This window comes from Malania oleifera, chromosome 9 (genome assembly GCF_029873635.1).
Source record: "Malania oleifera isolate guangnan ecotype guangnan chromosome 9, ASM2987363v1, whole genome shotgun sequence".
Lineage (NCBI taxonomy): Eukaryota > Viridiplantae > Streptophyta > Magnoliopsida > Santalales > Ximeniaceae > Malania > Malania oleifera.
This window is the reverse complement of record NC_080425.1, coordinates 981,008-997,493: the sequence shown is the minus strand read 5'-3', so window position 1 is coordinate 997,493 and position 16,486 is coordinate 981,008. Positions and strand designations below refer to the sequence as shown.

At 37.0% G+C, this 16,486-nt stretch overlaps 2 protein-coding genes across 5 annotated transcripts; one reads left to right on the top strand and one right to left on the bottom strand.

The window, feature by feature from the left end:
* Positions 1–489: 489 nt before the first annotated feature.
* On the top strand, positions 490–7,333 carry LOC131164234 (PHD finger protein ALFIN-LIKE 7). Of its 3 annotated transcripts, none has more exons than XM_058121269.1 (6): positions 490–930; positions 1,087–1,211; positions 1,345–1,377; positions 2,471–2,699; positions 6,555–6,696; positions 6,801–7,333. In XM_058121269.1, the coding sequence occupies exons 2-6, from the start codon at positions 1,115–1,117 to the stop codon at positions 7,074–7,076; spliced, it is 777 nt and encodes a 258-aa protein (XP_057977252.1). In that variant the 5' UTR covers positions 490–930; positions 1,087–1,114; the 3' UTR covers positions 7,077–7,333. The 3 variants fall into 3 exon arrangements, with proteins under 3 accessions (XP_057977252.1, XP_057977253.1, XP_057977251.1); XM_058121270.1 differs by having other exon boundaries at positions 1,078–1,211; XM_058121268.1 differs by having other exon boundaries at positions 515–930; positions 1,075–1,211.
* Positions 7,334–8,089: 756 nt separating this feature from the next.
* Positions 8,090–11,297, bottom strand: LOC131164902 (pentatricopeptide repeat-containing protein At1g14470). Of its 2 annotated transcripts, none has more exons than XM_058122442.1 (2): positions 8,695–11,297; positions 8,090–8,533 (listed from the first exon to the last, which is right to left on the bottom strand). In XM_058122442.1, exons 1-2 carry the CDS (start codon positions 10,959–10,961, stop codon positions 8,488–8,490), a joined length of 2,313 nt encoding a protein of 770 aa, XP_057978425.1. In that variant the 5' UTR covers positions 10,962–11,297; the 3' UTR covers positions 8,090–8,487. The 2 variants fall into 2 exon arrangements, with proteins under 2 accessions (XP_057978425.1, XP_057978426.1); XM_058122443.1 differs by having other exon boundaries at positions 8,198–10,913; positions 10,994–11,297.
* Positions 11,298–16,486: the final 5,189 nt, after the last annotated feature.

The window sequence follows — 16,486 nt, the reverse complement described above, 5'->3', positions numbered from 1 at the left end:
ATAAACCCGAGGGTGTATAACCATTTATTGGTCAATTATGGCATGGGCGTGAATTGCTCTGACTTTTAAGAAGCCGATAACAGTTGTCGGTGGCACGAGCGTGGATCGCTCTGGCCTGCTTGGGATTGGCCCTTTTAGAATAGCTATTTTTGAGCAATAATGACCCTAATTGCTGCTGCACCTTAATGCTCCTTTATGGCCGATGAACTGTTTTGACCCTCATATATATATATATATATATATATATTTAGGGTATAGATTTGAATTTGAAGAATCGAATGAGAGCTGGATATTGGATGGTATCCATTGGCCATTGCACCGTGGACACTGAGGGAGTTAGAGTCAGGTGTGACGCGGAACAAGGAACGAAAGATGCAGCCGCGTGTAAATGTAATGCGTAGAACGCCGTTGAGTAACGAAACGACGGCTCAAAATCCGTCCGGCCAATAGCATCCATGTATAAGTATATTTAAATAAATGTATAAATATAAATATATAATGATAGAAAAAAGAGGAAAGAATTAAGAATAGAAAAAACCTTGAAAACCCTTCTTCTCCGTCTCCTCCCTCCTCCGTTCTTACCTCTCCTTCATCCTTTTTCTTCTTCTTCTTCTTTGTCGTCGTCCTTTTCTTCTTCCTCCTCCTTACATTGTTCTTCTTCTTCTTTTATTCTCCTTCATCTGTCATATAACATATATACTTATTTAAAAGAGAAGAAACAAACAAAACCCGGATACTGCAATTTTGTAGTTTAATTCGCGCAATTTGATTGAATGGAGAAGGTGATGGAGATGATTTAGTCGATTGGGTTTTGGCTAATCGGATAGCGCGGGCAGGGGGCAGGCAGCAGAAAGCAGCAGAGGCAGCGACAAAAAACCCTAGTTCAGCCTGCGACCGTGTCCTTCATTATCCTCCCCATCGGAAAACCCAGTACTTTTTCTCTTTTCTTTCTCATTCGTCCTTGCTCAATTTCAGTTGCATTACGTTTCTGATAGGTTTTCGTCTAGTGCTTTTATTCGGGTCTCTCTAAACTTTATTGTTTTTTGTTATTATACTCGATTAATATGTCGGAAGAAGAATTTTCAGGGACAAAAAGTTTCTCGAGTGGAGGAGAATGGAGGGCATACCGCATCCAATTCCGAGAACAGTTGAGGAGGTTTTTAGCGACTTCAAGGGCAGGCGTGCTGGCTTGATCAAGGCTCTCACCACTGGTTCCCTTCTTCTGCACAACCCCACCTCTCTTCCTTCCTCGTTTTTCTCCTCATGCTCATTTTTATGAAATTCATCGTTTTTTTCTGATTCTTCCCAACTTTTGTGTTTTGGGTTTGATTTTCCTGTTTGCAGAAGTTGAAAAGTTCTATCAACAGTGCGATCCAGGTGAGAGTTTTTCTTTTCTTTTACTTCATGCTTCCTCTCCTTCACCCTTCACCTTTATTTTTCACTTTACTGTTATGTGGGGTTTTCCCTATTTGCTTTTATTAAATTATTGCAGCATTGCTAATCTATTCTCCATTTCTTGTTTTCTGATTCTCTTTGTTTTGTTTCACTTTTTTGCAATCATATTTTGATTAATTATTGATTACCCAATTCACCTGTAAAGAATTTTGGTTTCAACAGAACTGACGGAATTGTCACAATACCTAAATTAAATGTTCCTTGGCGTCCACACATGATTGCAAGTACATATCATGTTTGTCATGCTTTTAAAAGCTACTCATGTCTATGCCAACCTTCTGTCTCATGGGAAAGAGGTTCTTGATTATTGAATTAATGCAGAAATATATTCCCCAAATGCACGATTCTTTAGATAAGAGATTTTGTGCACGTGAAACTGCTGGTAAACGAGCATCCCATGCGGATGCATTTTCAAGAAAACCCCAAACTGCTATTGGTTATACTTCTCAGGAGTAGTATAGGTTTCTCTTGAGATGCTTCTTTTTAGCTGGAACCAATATTAGGGTTGCATGCATCCCTTAAAGTGCAGTACTGGCAACTTTGGTTCTGCATAACTAGTGAACCACAACTAAAAAGCTGGTGAATTGTGAAAACTCACTTTGGAAATTGTTTAGGAGAGTATTTAGCAATGCACAAAAAGGAACTGTTCATTTGATCATTTGGGAAAATGATAAAGGTAACTCCACATTCCCACCTTTGATTAGATCCATTCTTGAATTGAAATGTGAATTCCTATTACCCTGATAGGATAGGATTTGAAGTATATTTTTATCTTCTGAAGCTCATAAATTAGAATTTTAATGTTGTGTGCTTATCCATTGTTTAGCAGTTTGAAATTAGTCGAATTGTGGTTCACTATTTGCTTCTGTTTTTGAAAAATATGCGTTGTTGTTTTCAATGCATTAAAAGATGTTCTATGGTTACAATTTTTTCTAATCTTGTTACTTTATGTTGGCATAATATTTATAAGTAGAGCAGCACATTGTTTCTGAAGATATTGGTATTTTGTTTCTAGAGAAGGAAAATCTATGCCTGTATGGACTTCCAAGTGAAACATGGGAAGTTAACCTGCCTGTTGAGGAGGTGCCTCCTGAGCTACCTGAGCCAGCATTAGGCATAAATTTTGCTAGGGATGGGATGCAGGAGAAGGACTGGTTATCACTTGTTGCAGTTCATAGCGATTCATGGTTGCTTGCTGTTGCATTCTACTTTGGTGCACGCTTTGGTTTTGGCAAGAATGAGAGGTAACAATGTACTTCACTGAGATCCTGTGCACAATTTTGGATCTTTTTTGAAATTTTATTTTTCAATTTAAAATTTGAACCAATTTTTGATGTTGTGGCTGGATGTTCAAATATTAATTGAACATTTCTCTTCATATTGTTTGACATCTCCTGCACAAATTTTTTGTGACCGCACTTTGATGTAGAACAGCATCAAAGAATTACAACTGAGAGAAAATTTCGGAGAGACAGATTAGTGGAGAAGAAGGAAGAAGTAATAAGGAAGAAGAAGAGAGGACGGGGAATACAATTGGGAACTCATGTAAATTTCTCAATTCAAATTCTTAGAGGACTAACTCTTATGTGGTTTTTACACCCTATTTATAAGAAAGACTGAATTAAATTAATTACACAAGCCCCTGAAGATACATGAAATTATAAACAAACCCCTAATCTATTATAAATGAATTCTCGAATACACATAATTCTACTACTAATTTAACTAAACACACAATAAACTAATTATCTAAACACTACAATCCCTTGATCCAATTCTTCTGAATTAATCTCCAACAAGGTTTATCCATGGTTCGGCTTCTTGTCCTACATTAAATCTTCCTCACAAATAATTTGGCTTGGAATTTTGAAATGTTGGAGGTTCAAAAGTTAGAAGCAATGATCTTGGATTCTTCGAAAGCCTGTGCAGGAGTGATGCCAGAAACCAAGTTTCTTTGGCAGCACCAAAGACTTGAATTGAGAATTGGCATCAATGAACACATTGAGTATAAGAGTGTGTTGAAGACTTTTGATGTCTTCAAACTCATACATTTTCTGTCTTGTAGTGTCTTCAAGTTAAGTAACTTTGACATGGTCAATAACATCAGATTCATGTCTTGGTTGGTTGGTAGAGCAAGCTTCAAAATGATCTTCTCACCATTATAGTGAGAGATGTGTTTTCATGTCCTCGAGTCACACCCGAATCATCTAAACAAGGAGAACCAAGGAGTACATGGCCAATATTCATAGGTATGATATCACATCAAACATTATCAAAATAGTTTCCCATTTAGATAGGAATGGACATATTTTGCATTTGTGTAAAGTAGTGTTATCAACCTAAGATCTCTTATAAGCCCTTAGGTGGGTTTCCGAATGAACTTGTGTATGAGTGACCTCATTTCTAGAAACCACTTTCATGGGGCATCTTTCATCAATGGTTATTTTTGCAAACAATTCCTTAGTTGAGAAAGTCATGAAATGTCTTAATATTATGACTAGTGCATGACAAAATCCATTCGAGCCGTTCCTTTTTCCAACAATTTGTCACCATGTTGCTGGATTTATATAGATATATACTGCAACTACCAAAACCACAAACTTGACTCAGTCTCCAGAACTATCTTTAGTTTCTCCTTTATTGTAGAGTATCTCATAACAAGTAAACCAGCTCTGAAGTACAACTAATGAATGGCAGTAACTTGGTCTGATTCTGTGGCTGGCAGTGCTGATGAATCCCTCAAGATGTGTACAAAACTAAACAGTCAACTTTCTCTCAAAGTTCTAAAATTTTCAGGTTTTTGCAGGTAAAAATCAAAATACAGTCGTTCGAAGCATATATATTTAGAGTTTTTGGAATTTGCACAATGGGGGAAATATTCCCCACGCATTGCTGGCGCGTGAGTCACCGGCGGAGACTTTCCGGCAATGAAATTTGTCGCGAAAGTAGAACCAGGGGTGCTGATTGCAATGGTGGTGGTGGTGGTGGTGCGATGAGAGAAGTGCAGGAGGTTAGGGGTTTAAGAGGGTTGACAGCTGGAGATTGTTCCATTGGTGCATGGTGGATTTTCCAGTGGTCTGATGGTGTTGAAATTCCAGGGATAGCTGTTGAAGATTTCTGTTTTTATTGGTGGTGGTGTCATGAAATGGTGACCTGAAATTGGAGTTCGAAATTGCGGAAAGTGTACAGTTTTGCAGATGATAAACAGTTATTGTTAGTCCCTGGTTTCTGTGAATGTGGTCTGGTGCTCTAATGGAATTGTGTCTGGTGTTCCAATGATCCAGAAATGTGGTTTTGAAACCCAGCCCCGGGGGGCGGGGGGGTGTACAGTTGCTGGTGATGAACAGAGTAATTGTAACATCAAGGAGGGGGGAGGGAAGAGAAGTTGGTTCAAGAATTCTGCAGAAATTGCTGAAATTTAACAGAGAAAACAGAGGAGGAAGAAGAATGAGTGAGGGAAAATGGGGGTTTGAAAATTGAAGAATGGAGATCGTTGTTGGGCTCTGATACCTCAAATGAAGCAAAGCGGCATCAAGGAGTTATAGCCAAGAGAGAATTTGGGAGAGATAGAGGAGAGGAGGAGGAAGAAGTAAGAATAAGAGAGGAGGGTGGAGATATAATTGGGGTGAAACTCGCTTTAGACTTCTCTATTCTAATTCATTAAAAACTAACTCTTTCATGGCTTCCACACCCTATTTATAAGAAAGTCTAAATTACAAGAATTATGCCAACCTCTAAAGATATATTAAATTATAAATGAACCCCTAAAAGACAAATCTATTACAAAAAAACACGCAAATACACATAATCATACCACCAATTAAATTGATCACACTTGATAACCTAATTAACTGAACGCCACAATCTCTTGATCCATTTTCTTCTGAACTAGTCTCCAACAAAGGTCTACCATGGTCTGGCTTCTTGTCCTATATCTCACTTGTTTCCATCTTATTTTTAAGAAGTCTGCGTGGTTCAATTGCTTTTCCTTGTCATTTGTGGCCCTGATTGTAAAAAATGTAAAGACTTTCACTCTCTATGCATATTGGTTAAAGACCCTCCTGGGTATTTCTTATTCCTGTTCATTAATCATTAGTGTACCTTAGCAATTGCTTATAAAGAAATTGAATATTTCTTTAAAGTTAACACTTGGAAGGAGCTAGTTTTTGCTGAAACTTGGGAGTGAACTAGAAGTTGTCTGGTGGTACGGTAGGTGTGGTCTAAGGTTTAGGTTTCAGGTTGGAGAGCTCCAATAGTCCAATGTTAACTACAAATACAAGTAAAATACCAGTAGAAAATTTCCAGAAAATTTCCCCATAAGCCATAACACATGTCTATTTGGCTTGACTAAGCTGTTACAGTTCTGCTTTTATAGGTTGTAACAGAAGTCCCTACATCTTCTAACTTTAGGAGGAAATATTTCCCGGCTTAGGGCAAGATTTGTAAAATGAAACTTTTACTCTTAACAGTAACAACAAACTTGCTGACTTTTAGCTGTTTCTAGTTATAGGAACTTGCTATTCAAAGTTATAATCTTTTGTATAATTGTTCATAACTACTAAAAGACGAACTAGTAACTAGATTAATTCTTCCTTGATTATTGTGCATGGCAGCTGGTCTTCCTTAATTTATGTTGCATTGGCAGATGGGGAGAAATAAACTTCGACTTGATGCAGATGTATCAACATAGTGAACTCCTAAAAAGCAGGGCATGGAGATTTTGATTGTTGACTAAGCATTGGGAGTTTTTCATAAAAAAACTGCAAATTTTTTGGTGCTTAGATCATTGCTTTTGGCCATATCAAATTGTGTAATAATTATATTCAAGGGGGGCCAGAACAATAACTACTGCTAGTGTTGTGAAAAGTTAGGTCTAATCTAATTTGGTCTATTAGGAACATCATTAGTCACACCAGATTGTTGCTTCCCAAGATGGAGGTTACGAGAGTGGAAAAAATGATGAGATTTGGAAATGCCTCATGATGAAGTAAATATTTGCCCTTTCTATTTTTGTCAAGAAAATATGGCTGCCTTCCAACCGCTTTTGGGAGTTCATCATCAAAGGTGATTCTGATTTTTGTTGTATTTGGAATTTACAGGAAGAGGCTTTTCCAGATGATAAATGATGTCCCAACTATATTTGAAGTTGTGACAGGAAATGTTAAGCAATCAAAAGACCAATCTGCCTCTGCTGCTGCCGCTCATAATAATGGCAGCAAGAGCAAATCTGGTTCGAAGATGGTAAGAAACTCGGTAATTTTTTCTTGTGTTTTGCCTTCTTTTCTTCTCTTTTATGTACCCAATTTCTATACTTCTGCTCATTTGGATGCTGCCTTTTTAAACAGTCACGGCAGCAGGAGTTCCAGACCAAGGGGAAAAAGATGTCTCCTCCACCGAAAGAGGACGATGAGAGTGGGGAAGAAGATGAAGAGGACGATGAACAGGGAGCTACACTTTGTGGATCCTGTGGCGATAGCTATGCAACTGATGAATTCTGGATATGCTGTGATGTGTGTGAGAGATGGTTCCATGGCAAATGCGTGAAGATTACACCTGCGAAAGCTGAGCACATTAAGCAGTACAAATGCCCAAGCTGTAGTAACAAAAGGGCTAGAGTTTGAAAATTTTAGGTTTTGAAGTTGGGAGGGTGACATTAGTCAAAAAAAGGCAGTCCAGGTTTACAAGCTTTTGAGGAACCATTTGAAAGTAAAACAGGAAAGTTAGTGTCAAATTTAAGTTGATGTTTAGAATGTCTGCAGATGAGATTTCAACTTTTGATACTCTTTTTTGTTTCTGTTTTGTTCAAATCTCTATGGGATTGCGTTCTTTAGACAATGGCTGGCATCTAAACCAATATATATTTTCGCATTTTTCTAAATTTGGTTCTCAATGAATATTTTGGATGTGGCCGAAGTAACAGCTTCATGCAATTTTATATTGTTTGGGTATGGTTTTGCGGATAGCAATATAAAAGCAGTACCTATGAAGCAAGTTGAATTGATTATGCAGGCTGCCTGTATGAAGGATGAATAATGTTTTGGGGAGGTGGCATTATAATTAATTGTGTTTCGCCTGATCTTACATAGATAACTGTAACTTTAAAACAATGAAAAATAATTCAAAAATTGCTCTGAACAGAATAGCATGCGAAGTAGTACCTCATCAAGAGATTATGCAGATTATCATTCCATTGTTTGGTCACAACTCAAGAAGGTTGCCCTCATATGCATTGCATTTACAATAAATCATGATCCACTTTTTGATTGGTCGGATTCAACATATGATGAACATCACAGAGCCAGGATGTCTTGATGACATCATAAATCTCAAACCATGTTAAAAAACCCATATAATGAAAGTAGACAAGAATAGAGGAAAGCAAATTAAGGTTAGGTACTTTGCGTATGCCTCTCCACCTAGAAACTTAATAACAAAGGAGGTTAAAGTGATGGGAGAATGGGAATAAGGATTGAAGAGGAGAGGAGAGATGGAGGAGATTTCCAGAACCAGAGGAAAGAATGTTGAAGGATGAGATGAGGAAGAGATTTGAGGAGGATAAGGCATGGATGCAAAGGAGGAGGATGAAGAAGAAAATGTATTTTTTCAAGATGCTGAACTACAAACTGCTAAGATATTGAATAAATTGTTAATCCTGTATGTGAATGTAAAATTTACAAAAAGCTTTTACTGTTTTACAACATAATAATTCTACTAGGATTCTTTGAACTCAAGTACAGAATAATGCCAAACAAAGGGTTACAATAAATTAGCAGTTCTTCATAATATTTATTGTAGGTCAAGTTTTTCAATAACCACAAAGTCACAGTAGGCAAGTGCTTATCTTTGGGCTTCTCCATTTTTGACTGATTCACATGAAGATAGGATTGTGGCTGTTCACTGGCATGTTCAATTCACTGAGTGGAACTTGTAGATCCCATCTTAACTCGGCCAAAAAGGCAACAAGTAATCCCCATTCAACCATTCCTTTCATCCTTGAAGTTGCTCTCTTAAGTCATTTCTTCACCCCTATCACTACACTTGGCCAGTGCTTTTGTACGTGACCAAGTGCAAACTTACGCTGTAAACAATAAATGTTCGTTCTTTGTGAAAGTTTTGAGTAGAGTATTAATAAAAAATGGCATGAAAAATATTAAATGATGATTTTGTATATACTGCATTGTCTGTGTAGAGCAGTAAATAGTGATTATAGCACGTCATTTTTTTTTTTCTTCACCTTACCAATAATCTTTGCAAGAGCACATCCCATCACTGAAACAGTGAAACCTGTTGTTATCCCTCAATATTATCTCCCTCCCTTCCAGCTTTGAGATGATCTTTATAGCCACATGGCAGTCCCAACAAACCCTTAGGTTCTTCATCACCCTAATCACTGCCCCTGCTTCACTAACAAGAAGAGCAAAACCAATGGCCAATTTCTCGCTATGAGTTCCCACCGTCTCCTCCTTCTCTTCCTCTTCAACATCTCTCAGTGCACAGCTCTTATCGGCTGTGTATCCAAGAGCCCTCATCTTCTTCTTTAGTTCTGTCAATAGCATATAAATATCTTCTGATTGTTCATGTGATCTATCTCCCACTAAGAACTTGTGCATTTTGCCACCAAATTCAACCCAACTGCATCCAATAGTCTTCTTCACTCTCCTTTTTCTCATTACCTCTCTAATTCTCTCAACATCTTCCCACCTCCCTGCTGAAGCATATATGTTTGAAAGCAAAACATAATTTCCCGAATTTTCCGGTTCAAGCTCAAAGAGCTTTTCTGCAGCATGTTCCCCCACTTCGACTCTTTTGTGAATTCGGCTAGCATTTAGAAGAGAGCCATAAACTCCAGCATGTGGTTCCATTGGCATTTTATCGACTAATCTCTTTGCTTCATCCAGTTGACCGACTCGACCGAACAAATCAACCATGCAAGCATAGTGATCTATAGCAGGGGCTTTGATTGATTCAAAAACCTTTTGGCCTTCTTCCAATAACCCTGCATGACTGCATGCTGTCAAGATGCCAATATAAGTTACACGGTCGGGCTCAATTCCTTCTTTTTTCATCTTCAACAGTAGTTTGACAGCTTCTCTTCCATGGCCATGAGCTGCAAGACCTGCAATCAATGTATTGTATGAAACCACATCCCTTGTTGCCATTTCTTGGAAAATCTTCTGGGCCTCTTTGATGCTCCCACATTTAGAGTACATGAATATCAAAGAGTTGCATCCTGAGATGCTCAATTTAGTCTGGTTTTCAGAGAGGCGCTTCACCACCCACTTCCCCAATTCCAAAGCCCCAAGATGTCCACAAGCTGAGACAGCACTTAACATTGTTACTTCATCTGGTGTTGAATCACCGGTGGTAAGCATTTCTTTAAAGAGTTCAATTGCCATAGCTGATTGTCCGTTTTGAGCATAACCAGCAATCATAGTGTTCCAAGAGACAACATTCCTCTCTGGCATCCTATCAAAGATCTCTCTGGCTGAAATTTGATCACCAATGCGCATATATGCTGAAATCATGGCATTCCAGGTCACAGAATTCTTATGCATTCCCATTTCATCAAAAATTTTCTGAGCAGTCACAAGGTTTCCACACTTGGCATACATGTCGACGAGTGCTGTTTTGACAAAGCAATTCAGATGGATCTGCCTCTGGTCGAGTGTTTTGACTAGAGATTCCGCAAGGCAAAGATCACCACGTGAGGAACAGCACGAAATGACGGTGACCCACGTCGTTTCATCTGGTTGAAGCCCAGCACTTATCATCTCCTTGAACAAGCTCAAAGACTCTTCTGCAAACCCTTTCTGAGCATAACCCGAGAGCATTGCATTCCATGAGACCACATTTTTCTCAGGCATTTCATCGAAATATTTCCTTGCAATTTCCAAATCGCATATATTACAGTACCCTGATACCATAGCAGTCCAAGTGATGACATTCCTCTCGGGCATCATATTGAACAGCTGAAGAGCTTCACCTTCATAACCCCATTTCCAGTAGCCAGAAATGATGGAATTCCAGTCTGCAAGTGCTTTTTCAGGCATTCCATCAAACAACTTCCGGGCAAGCTCGATAGGGCCATATTTGGCGTACATGCCCATGATGGCATTGCGGACATAAGGATCAGAAACGTGACCCAATTTGAGAACGTGGGCGTGAAGTACGACGGAATCATAGCCGGCGGATTTGATCAAGATGGGGTACACAAACGCATCGGGCATCACATCGGAGGCGCGCATTTGATCGAACAGGGAGAGCACATCATGGTGAGCCCCCAAGTGGGAGTAATATTTGAACAAGTTGGTGAAGACGAAGACGTTGGGGCGGGCGGCAGATTCGAAAATGAGACGGGTGTAGGGGGAAGGGGCGTGGAGGAGCGTGCAGTGGCGGATGAGCAAAGCCACCCAGTAGTTGTGGCGGTGGAGGGAGTTAAGAATGATGTGCGCGTGGAGCTGCCTGAGATGATTCAAATTGCTTACTTTATATGCATGAGAAATCATGCGATCTCATTATATGGGAAATCACAACTCACAAGTATATTCTCTTCTTAATTTCGTTCGCGGGTGTAGTAAAACACATTGTTGGCTTCTGGGCTCCGCTCTATGTATGGGAAGAAATGCAGTAGCGTTTGCTTACAGCCTGTAGCTGGGAACTTGCGAGGTGAGGGAGAGAAGTTGCTCCCATTTGAATTCAAGCAAGAGGCTGAAGTTGATGAGCTCAGGAGAAACCCTTGCCTTGGATGAATAATTTTTTTTTTTTTTTGTCAATTCAAACTATGAATGTATTATTTACACAAAAGTTGAAATATTCTTGTTCATGTTATTTTAAGTTCATCCTTACCCCTTCTACTAGTAGTAACCTTCACAACCTTATTCTTTTTCACAAATACACTTATTTGACCTACATTTAAATATTTAAATAATTTAAGATACTTTTTTTTTTTTTATCTTATCTTCTATTTTGTGATATTTAATTTATTACCAATATGTTCATTCAAGAAACTGATTTTTAAGGTGATATAAGCTTATTCTTCCATGCAAAGAACAAAACCAAGCTCATTAAATTGCCGATAAGATTGGGAATTTCATCGGGAGATTGTTGTTGTCGACTTCCAGATGCGTTATAGCTATGCAATTTGAGATTTCTGAAGATATGCTACCGGATAACTAGTTTGAGAGGTCTTCGAAAGTCCTCGAAATGGTTCCCGTCAAGAGATTGTCCGGAACGGACGTACCATACAAATCTCGCTGGATGGCTTAGTGAGATTTGTCTAAACAAAAAACTGATCCTGACGCGTGACAAATCTCGTTTCTTGCTCTAGTGAAATTTGTCATGATGCATGACAAATCTCACTTCTTGGTCTAACGAGATTTGTTTAAATCTCGTTAGATTAAGTAACGAGATTATGTGAGCATTATTTCAGGAATAATTTTCCTAAATAGGGTATTATATAATATATTATTATAAAATAAAGATAAACCAAGAAAACACTCTATGGATTCGTACTTTAAGCGACATATATTAACAAGATGGCTCGTCAAAAAGCCTATACCCATTACCCTTTGGCATGGTGTGGGCTGGCCTAAATTACCAAGAAAACACAACAATTTTCTGCTCTGGGCTCATGACAACTCCCCTAATAAATTAGTAAATTCCATGTCCAAGTAGCAATGTGAATTTAAGTCCTTGTTTTCCTTTGTCTTAGTCATCATATTCGATAGATTATGAAATGTTAAAAACTTCACAAATCTAACCTATTGTTTCTCTAAGGTTCACAAATCTACTAGTAGCTAACTGCAATCTTATTAAGTTGAATTGCACTTTGACTATAACGATCCTAAAAATAGTTATACAAGATTAGTGGAATAATTCTAAAAAATAAAAAATAAAAAATAAATTAATTATTATTAAATAAAATAAAATAAATAAATAATATGATATATATATATATATATATATATATATATATATATATATATATATATTAGAACTTTATAATAACCTATTCAGGAAAGGTGATTTCAAATTTGGAATTCACAGAGAAGACTCCCCCAGGCGTGATCCCTTGTCTCTCCTCAAACCTTCCACTCTCTCTCTTCAATTTCTCCCCATCCATAAGTCAAATCAACGATCAGACACCACCACGAGGTCCCAGTTTCGATCCTTAGCTAGTTAATTGGAGCAGATTTTTGATTTGGAGATCCTAGGTACCACTCCAAGGTTAAGGTAATGAGTACAAATTATGTTAGTTATTTTAGGAATTCGCCCAATTAAATCATGGTATATAATTACAGGAAGATTGTATGTGAATTTCTAAGTAATTTTATGGGTATGAAAATTCTGATTTATTTATTAAATTGTAGTATTTGATTAAATTAGATTTTTGAAAATATTTTGGAATTAAGTTAAACTATAGGGATTTGATTAAAGTTAGATTTTTGAGAATATTTTGGAATTAAGTTAAACTGCAGGGATTTGATTAAATTAAATTTTTAGAAATATTTTGGAATTAGGTTAAATTGTGGGGACTTGATCATATTGGGGTTTCTAAATATGTTAGAAATTAAATTTAAATATGGAAGTGGATCATACCCACGTTTTTTTTTACTATCTAACATATTGGCCGGGTCTGTAATGACCTGCTTAATTTTAACATTTTTTTCCATAATATAATAAAATCAATATCACAAAACTCAGCAGATCATAATCCACCTGAATCCGTGGGTACCAGGGATATATCAGAAACACAATGCGGAAGCTTAAGTAGCAGGAAACATACAATCATATACATCTCATTATACCATACATCACAATACCAGACTTACTACAACCACTGTATTTATATACACACAGTACACAGCCCAAAAGATATCTTAGGGTCATCCCACAAAATACATTCGACCCTATCTAAATACTTACCCTTCTGGAAGGGCAGATCAAACGTACTAGATCAGCGGGGTTTTACCTGCTCTCCTATTAGGGGCTCCTAAAATGTTTATGCAATTCGGGGTGAGACACCTCTCAGTAAGGAAAATAAATTAACACTAGTGTGTGGCAACATGAGCATTTCTATGATAAACATATAATCATAAAAATAACCAGTAAAATTGTATATACATCATTTTTGGGAAAACATGTATAATCAACATGGTAGAACATAATGGTTTCCATAGCATAATTCGTCTCATATAAATAATAATACAAAAACATTCCTAGTAGGTTAGCTGACTATTGTCATGTATTACCCCCACATAATTGGGTTGTGTGGCCCGAAGGCGGGACCTGACAATGGTTGGCCGACCACTGTCAAGTCAAAAGTACAATCTGTAAGTCTGATGGGTCTGCCAGACTTGGTTCGTATACCAGGGGCGCTCACGCACTTCTTAAAACCACATCGACCATCAAATCTCACACCACTCCGTACAGCAGCGTTAACACAAATATCATGATCATGATGACCATAGACACATAGCAACGATACGTGCAAGTACTAACCTAGACCAAGCCAACCAGGTTCTGATATCATATAACATATACTGAAACTGTGATATATGGATATTTCATATCATTAATTATCAAATAAATCATATCATTTTGTATATATACGTATATTATGGAAATCATCGGCCCGTACGCCGACAAATCATATCCATAGCACAGCCCGTATGCTGGTAAATCATTTTCATAACTCGGCACGTATGCCGGCAAATCATATCCATAGCACAGCCTGTAGCTGGCAAATCATTTCCATAGCTTGGCCTGTACGCCGGCAAACATATATAAAAATCTCGTGCCGTACGCTAGTTTTTCATTATAAAAATCCGTATCATTAACACATTTCCAGAAAATAGTATCTCATAACAATTTCTACTCATGCCATACTAAACAGGTTTTTCGTATATTTAACATATCGTCATTTTTAACAGTATTTTCCCAAATATAAATCATATATATAAATATATTTATTTCCCTGAAATCAAATGCTATAATATTATACATACTTTTCATAAAATACTAGTTTAGTTTATTCTCTTACTTGAGTCCTGAAAAGCCCATAGGAGAAATACTCCTTCACCCGCGGGGTTCCCCGTTCAACACCCTAAAACAACATTCCCCAGAACTAAAGTTCAGTTGTTGGCCTTACAAGGCTTAAAATCTTGTTGTCTTGTTTTGATGCTAACAAACAAGTGAAATTTAATGTATTTGTGTGAGTAATGATATTTCAGGGTTCATATATGTGAAAGTAAGGTCAAAGTGCCCACAAGGATCAAATATGATGGAAGCAATGTCAAAGTGCTCACAAGGATCAAATGAAGCTTAAATGAGCCAAGACATGAATTACTTGTTGAAGAACATGAGGACATGAATAAGTTGTTGAAAGTCAAGGCATATTAAAGTCAAAAGAGCCAAAGAAAAGCAAAGTAAGAAAGCTTAAAGAATATGGAAGCTTGAAGAAAATATGGATTCAATCCAAGGACAAAGCATGAAGACTCAAGAACTTAGAATGTTAATATTTTAGAAGTCTCATGTAAGTGCTTTAATGTTTAAAATATCGTTTGAAATATTTTGAAACTCTTAGGTTAACTTCTTAGACCTAGATACTTTTTAAAATACCTGAATAATATTTTTATAAGGTCAAAAATTATTTTAAAAAGGTTAGAATCATTTTTGGAATAAAGAGCACCAAAAAGAGTTTTTTTTCCCAAATACTGTTAGTTTTTATACAGCCGCATTGAGGTGAATTTTTATCTATCAAAAACTCATTATTTTAAAGAGTGGTAAACATGAAAGTTGTAGGATTTTCTCTTAGCTTTCTTTTGACACTAAGAACACCTAATTTGGAGTTATACAAAAAAAGTTATAGTCAAAACACTAAAACGGGTCACTGCTGTCAGACATTTAAAAATTGTTCAACGGGCAAATTTTAAAAATTCCAATGTTTTAAATTATAGCCGTTTGAACCTTAAATATTATAATAAATAGGGAAATTCTTTAAGGAAACTTTTGCAAGTTTGAAAGCCTATAAATATATGGTTTTGCAAAACAAATAAAACGCTAAGCATTGAAAAATTTGTTTTGAGAAGTTGAAAGTATTCTTCTTCTTCCTAAGTTCTCTTGCTCACTCATTGAAAAATTCTTTTGCTGAGAACTCTGAAGTATTGATCCTTCTTCCTTTGAATTCCTACTGCTAATCCTTTTCTAAGAAGGATATTGGTGAATTCTACACTTGAGCTTTATTCTATTTCCTATTGATATTTTACATTTAAGTATATAGTGCTGAAATTGTACTAACTTGCTCTTTGAGAGAGTATACTTGTACGCAGATTTTATCTTATGTTTCTTGTAGTTCATTGACGTTCCAAGGTGTTTGGATCGTTGGCTAAACAAGGGGATATTGCTTAGAGAGGCGGACTCTAGCCTATGTAAGGAGTGACCGAACGAGGGAATATCGTTTGGAGAAGGCAGGCTCTAGCCTTAACCGAGGAATGTTGTAATCGGTTTTGTTCCACCCGTCAACGGAATAGGTTTAGTGAATCCTTTGGTGGTTTGCCAAAGGCGAGGACGTAGGCTGGGTATAAGCCGAACCTCGTAAAAATCTCCGTCTCACTCTCTCTTTCCGTATTCTTTATTTTCAGTTCATATACAACTGCGTGGATGATTTAAATATCTAAATTATACATACTATGCATATTTGGAAATCAAGTAAACTTAAAATTCAATTTTGATTTGGGTTGCGGAAACCGAAAGGGAGTATATTGGTTACATCATATCTTGCGGAAACCATACGGGAGTACGTTACTTAGTTAACACCCCAAAGATAAATTTACCAAGAGTTTATTTGAATTCTAAATATTTGGAAAGAGTGATTGGATTTATTTATACAGGGCTTTACTTCAGTAAGCATAAATTATAATTCATAATCACAGGGTTTATATAAACAAACAAACTATCTCAAGATCTTATATTACCAAAGTGCTGAATACTTTATATCTTGGTTTGGTTGTTTGTTGTTTAACTTGTACTT

Coding starts and splice junctions, on each gene's coding strand:
- LOC131164902 (XM_058122442.1), bottom strand. CDS start 10,961: ATGATTTCTCATGCATATAAAGTAAGCAATTTGAATCATCTCAGGCAG. Junction 8,534..8,694: donor TGCTCTTGCAAAGATTATTG/GTAAGGTGAAGA, acceptor TATTGTTTACAG/CGTAAGTTTGCACTTGGTCA.
- LOC131164234 (XM_058121269.1), top strand. CDS start 1,115: ATGGAGGGCATACCGCATCCAATTCCGAGAACAGTTGAGGAGGTTTTT. Junction 1,212..1,344: donor GATCAAGGCTCTCACCACTG/GTTCCCTTCTTC, acceptor TCCTGTTTGCAG/AAGTTGAAAAGTTCTATCAA. Junction 1,378..2,470: donor CTATCAACAGTGCGATCCAG/GTGAGAGTTTTT, acceptor TTTTGTTTCTAG/AGAAGGAAAATCTATGCCTG.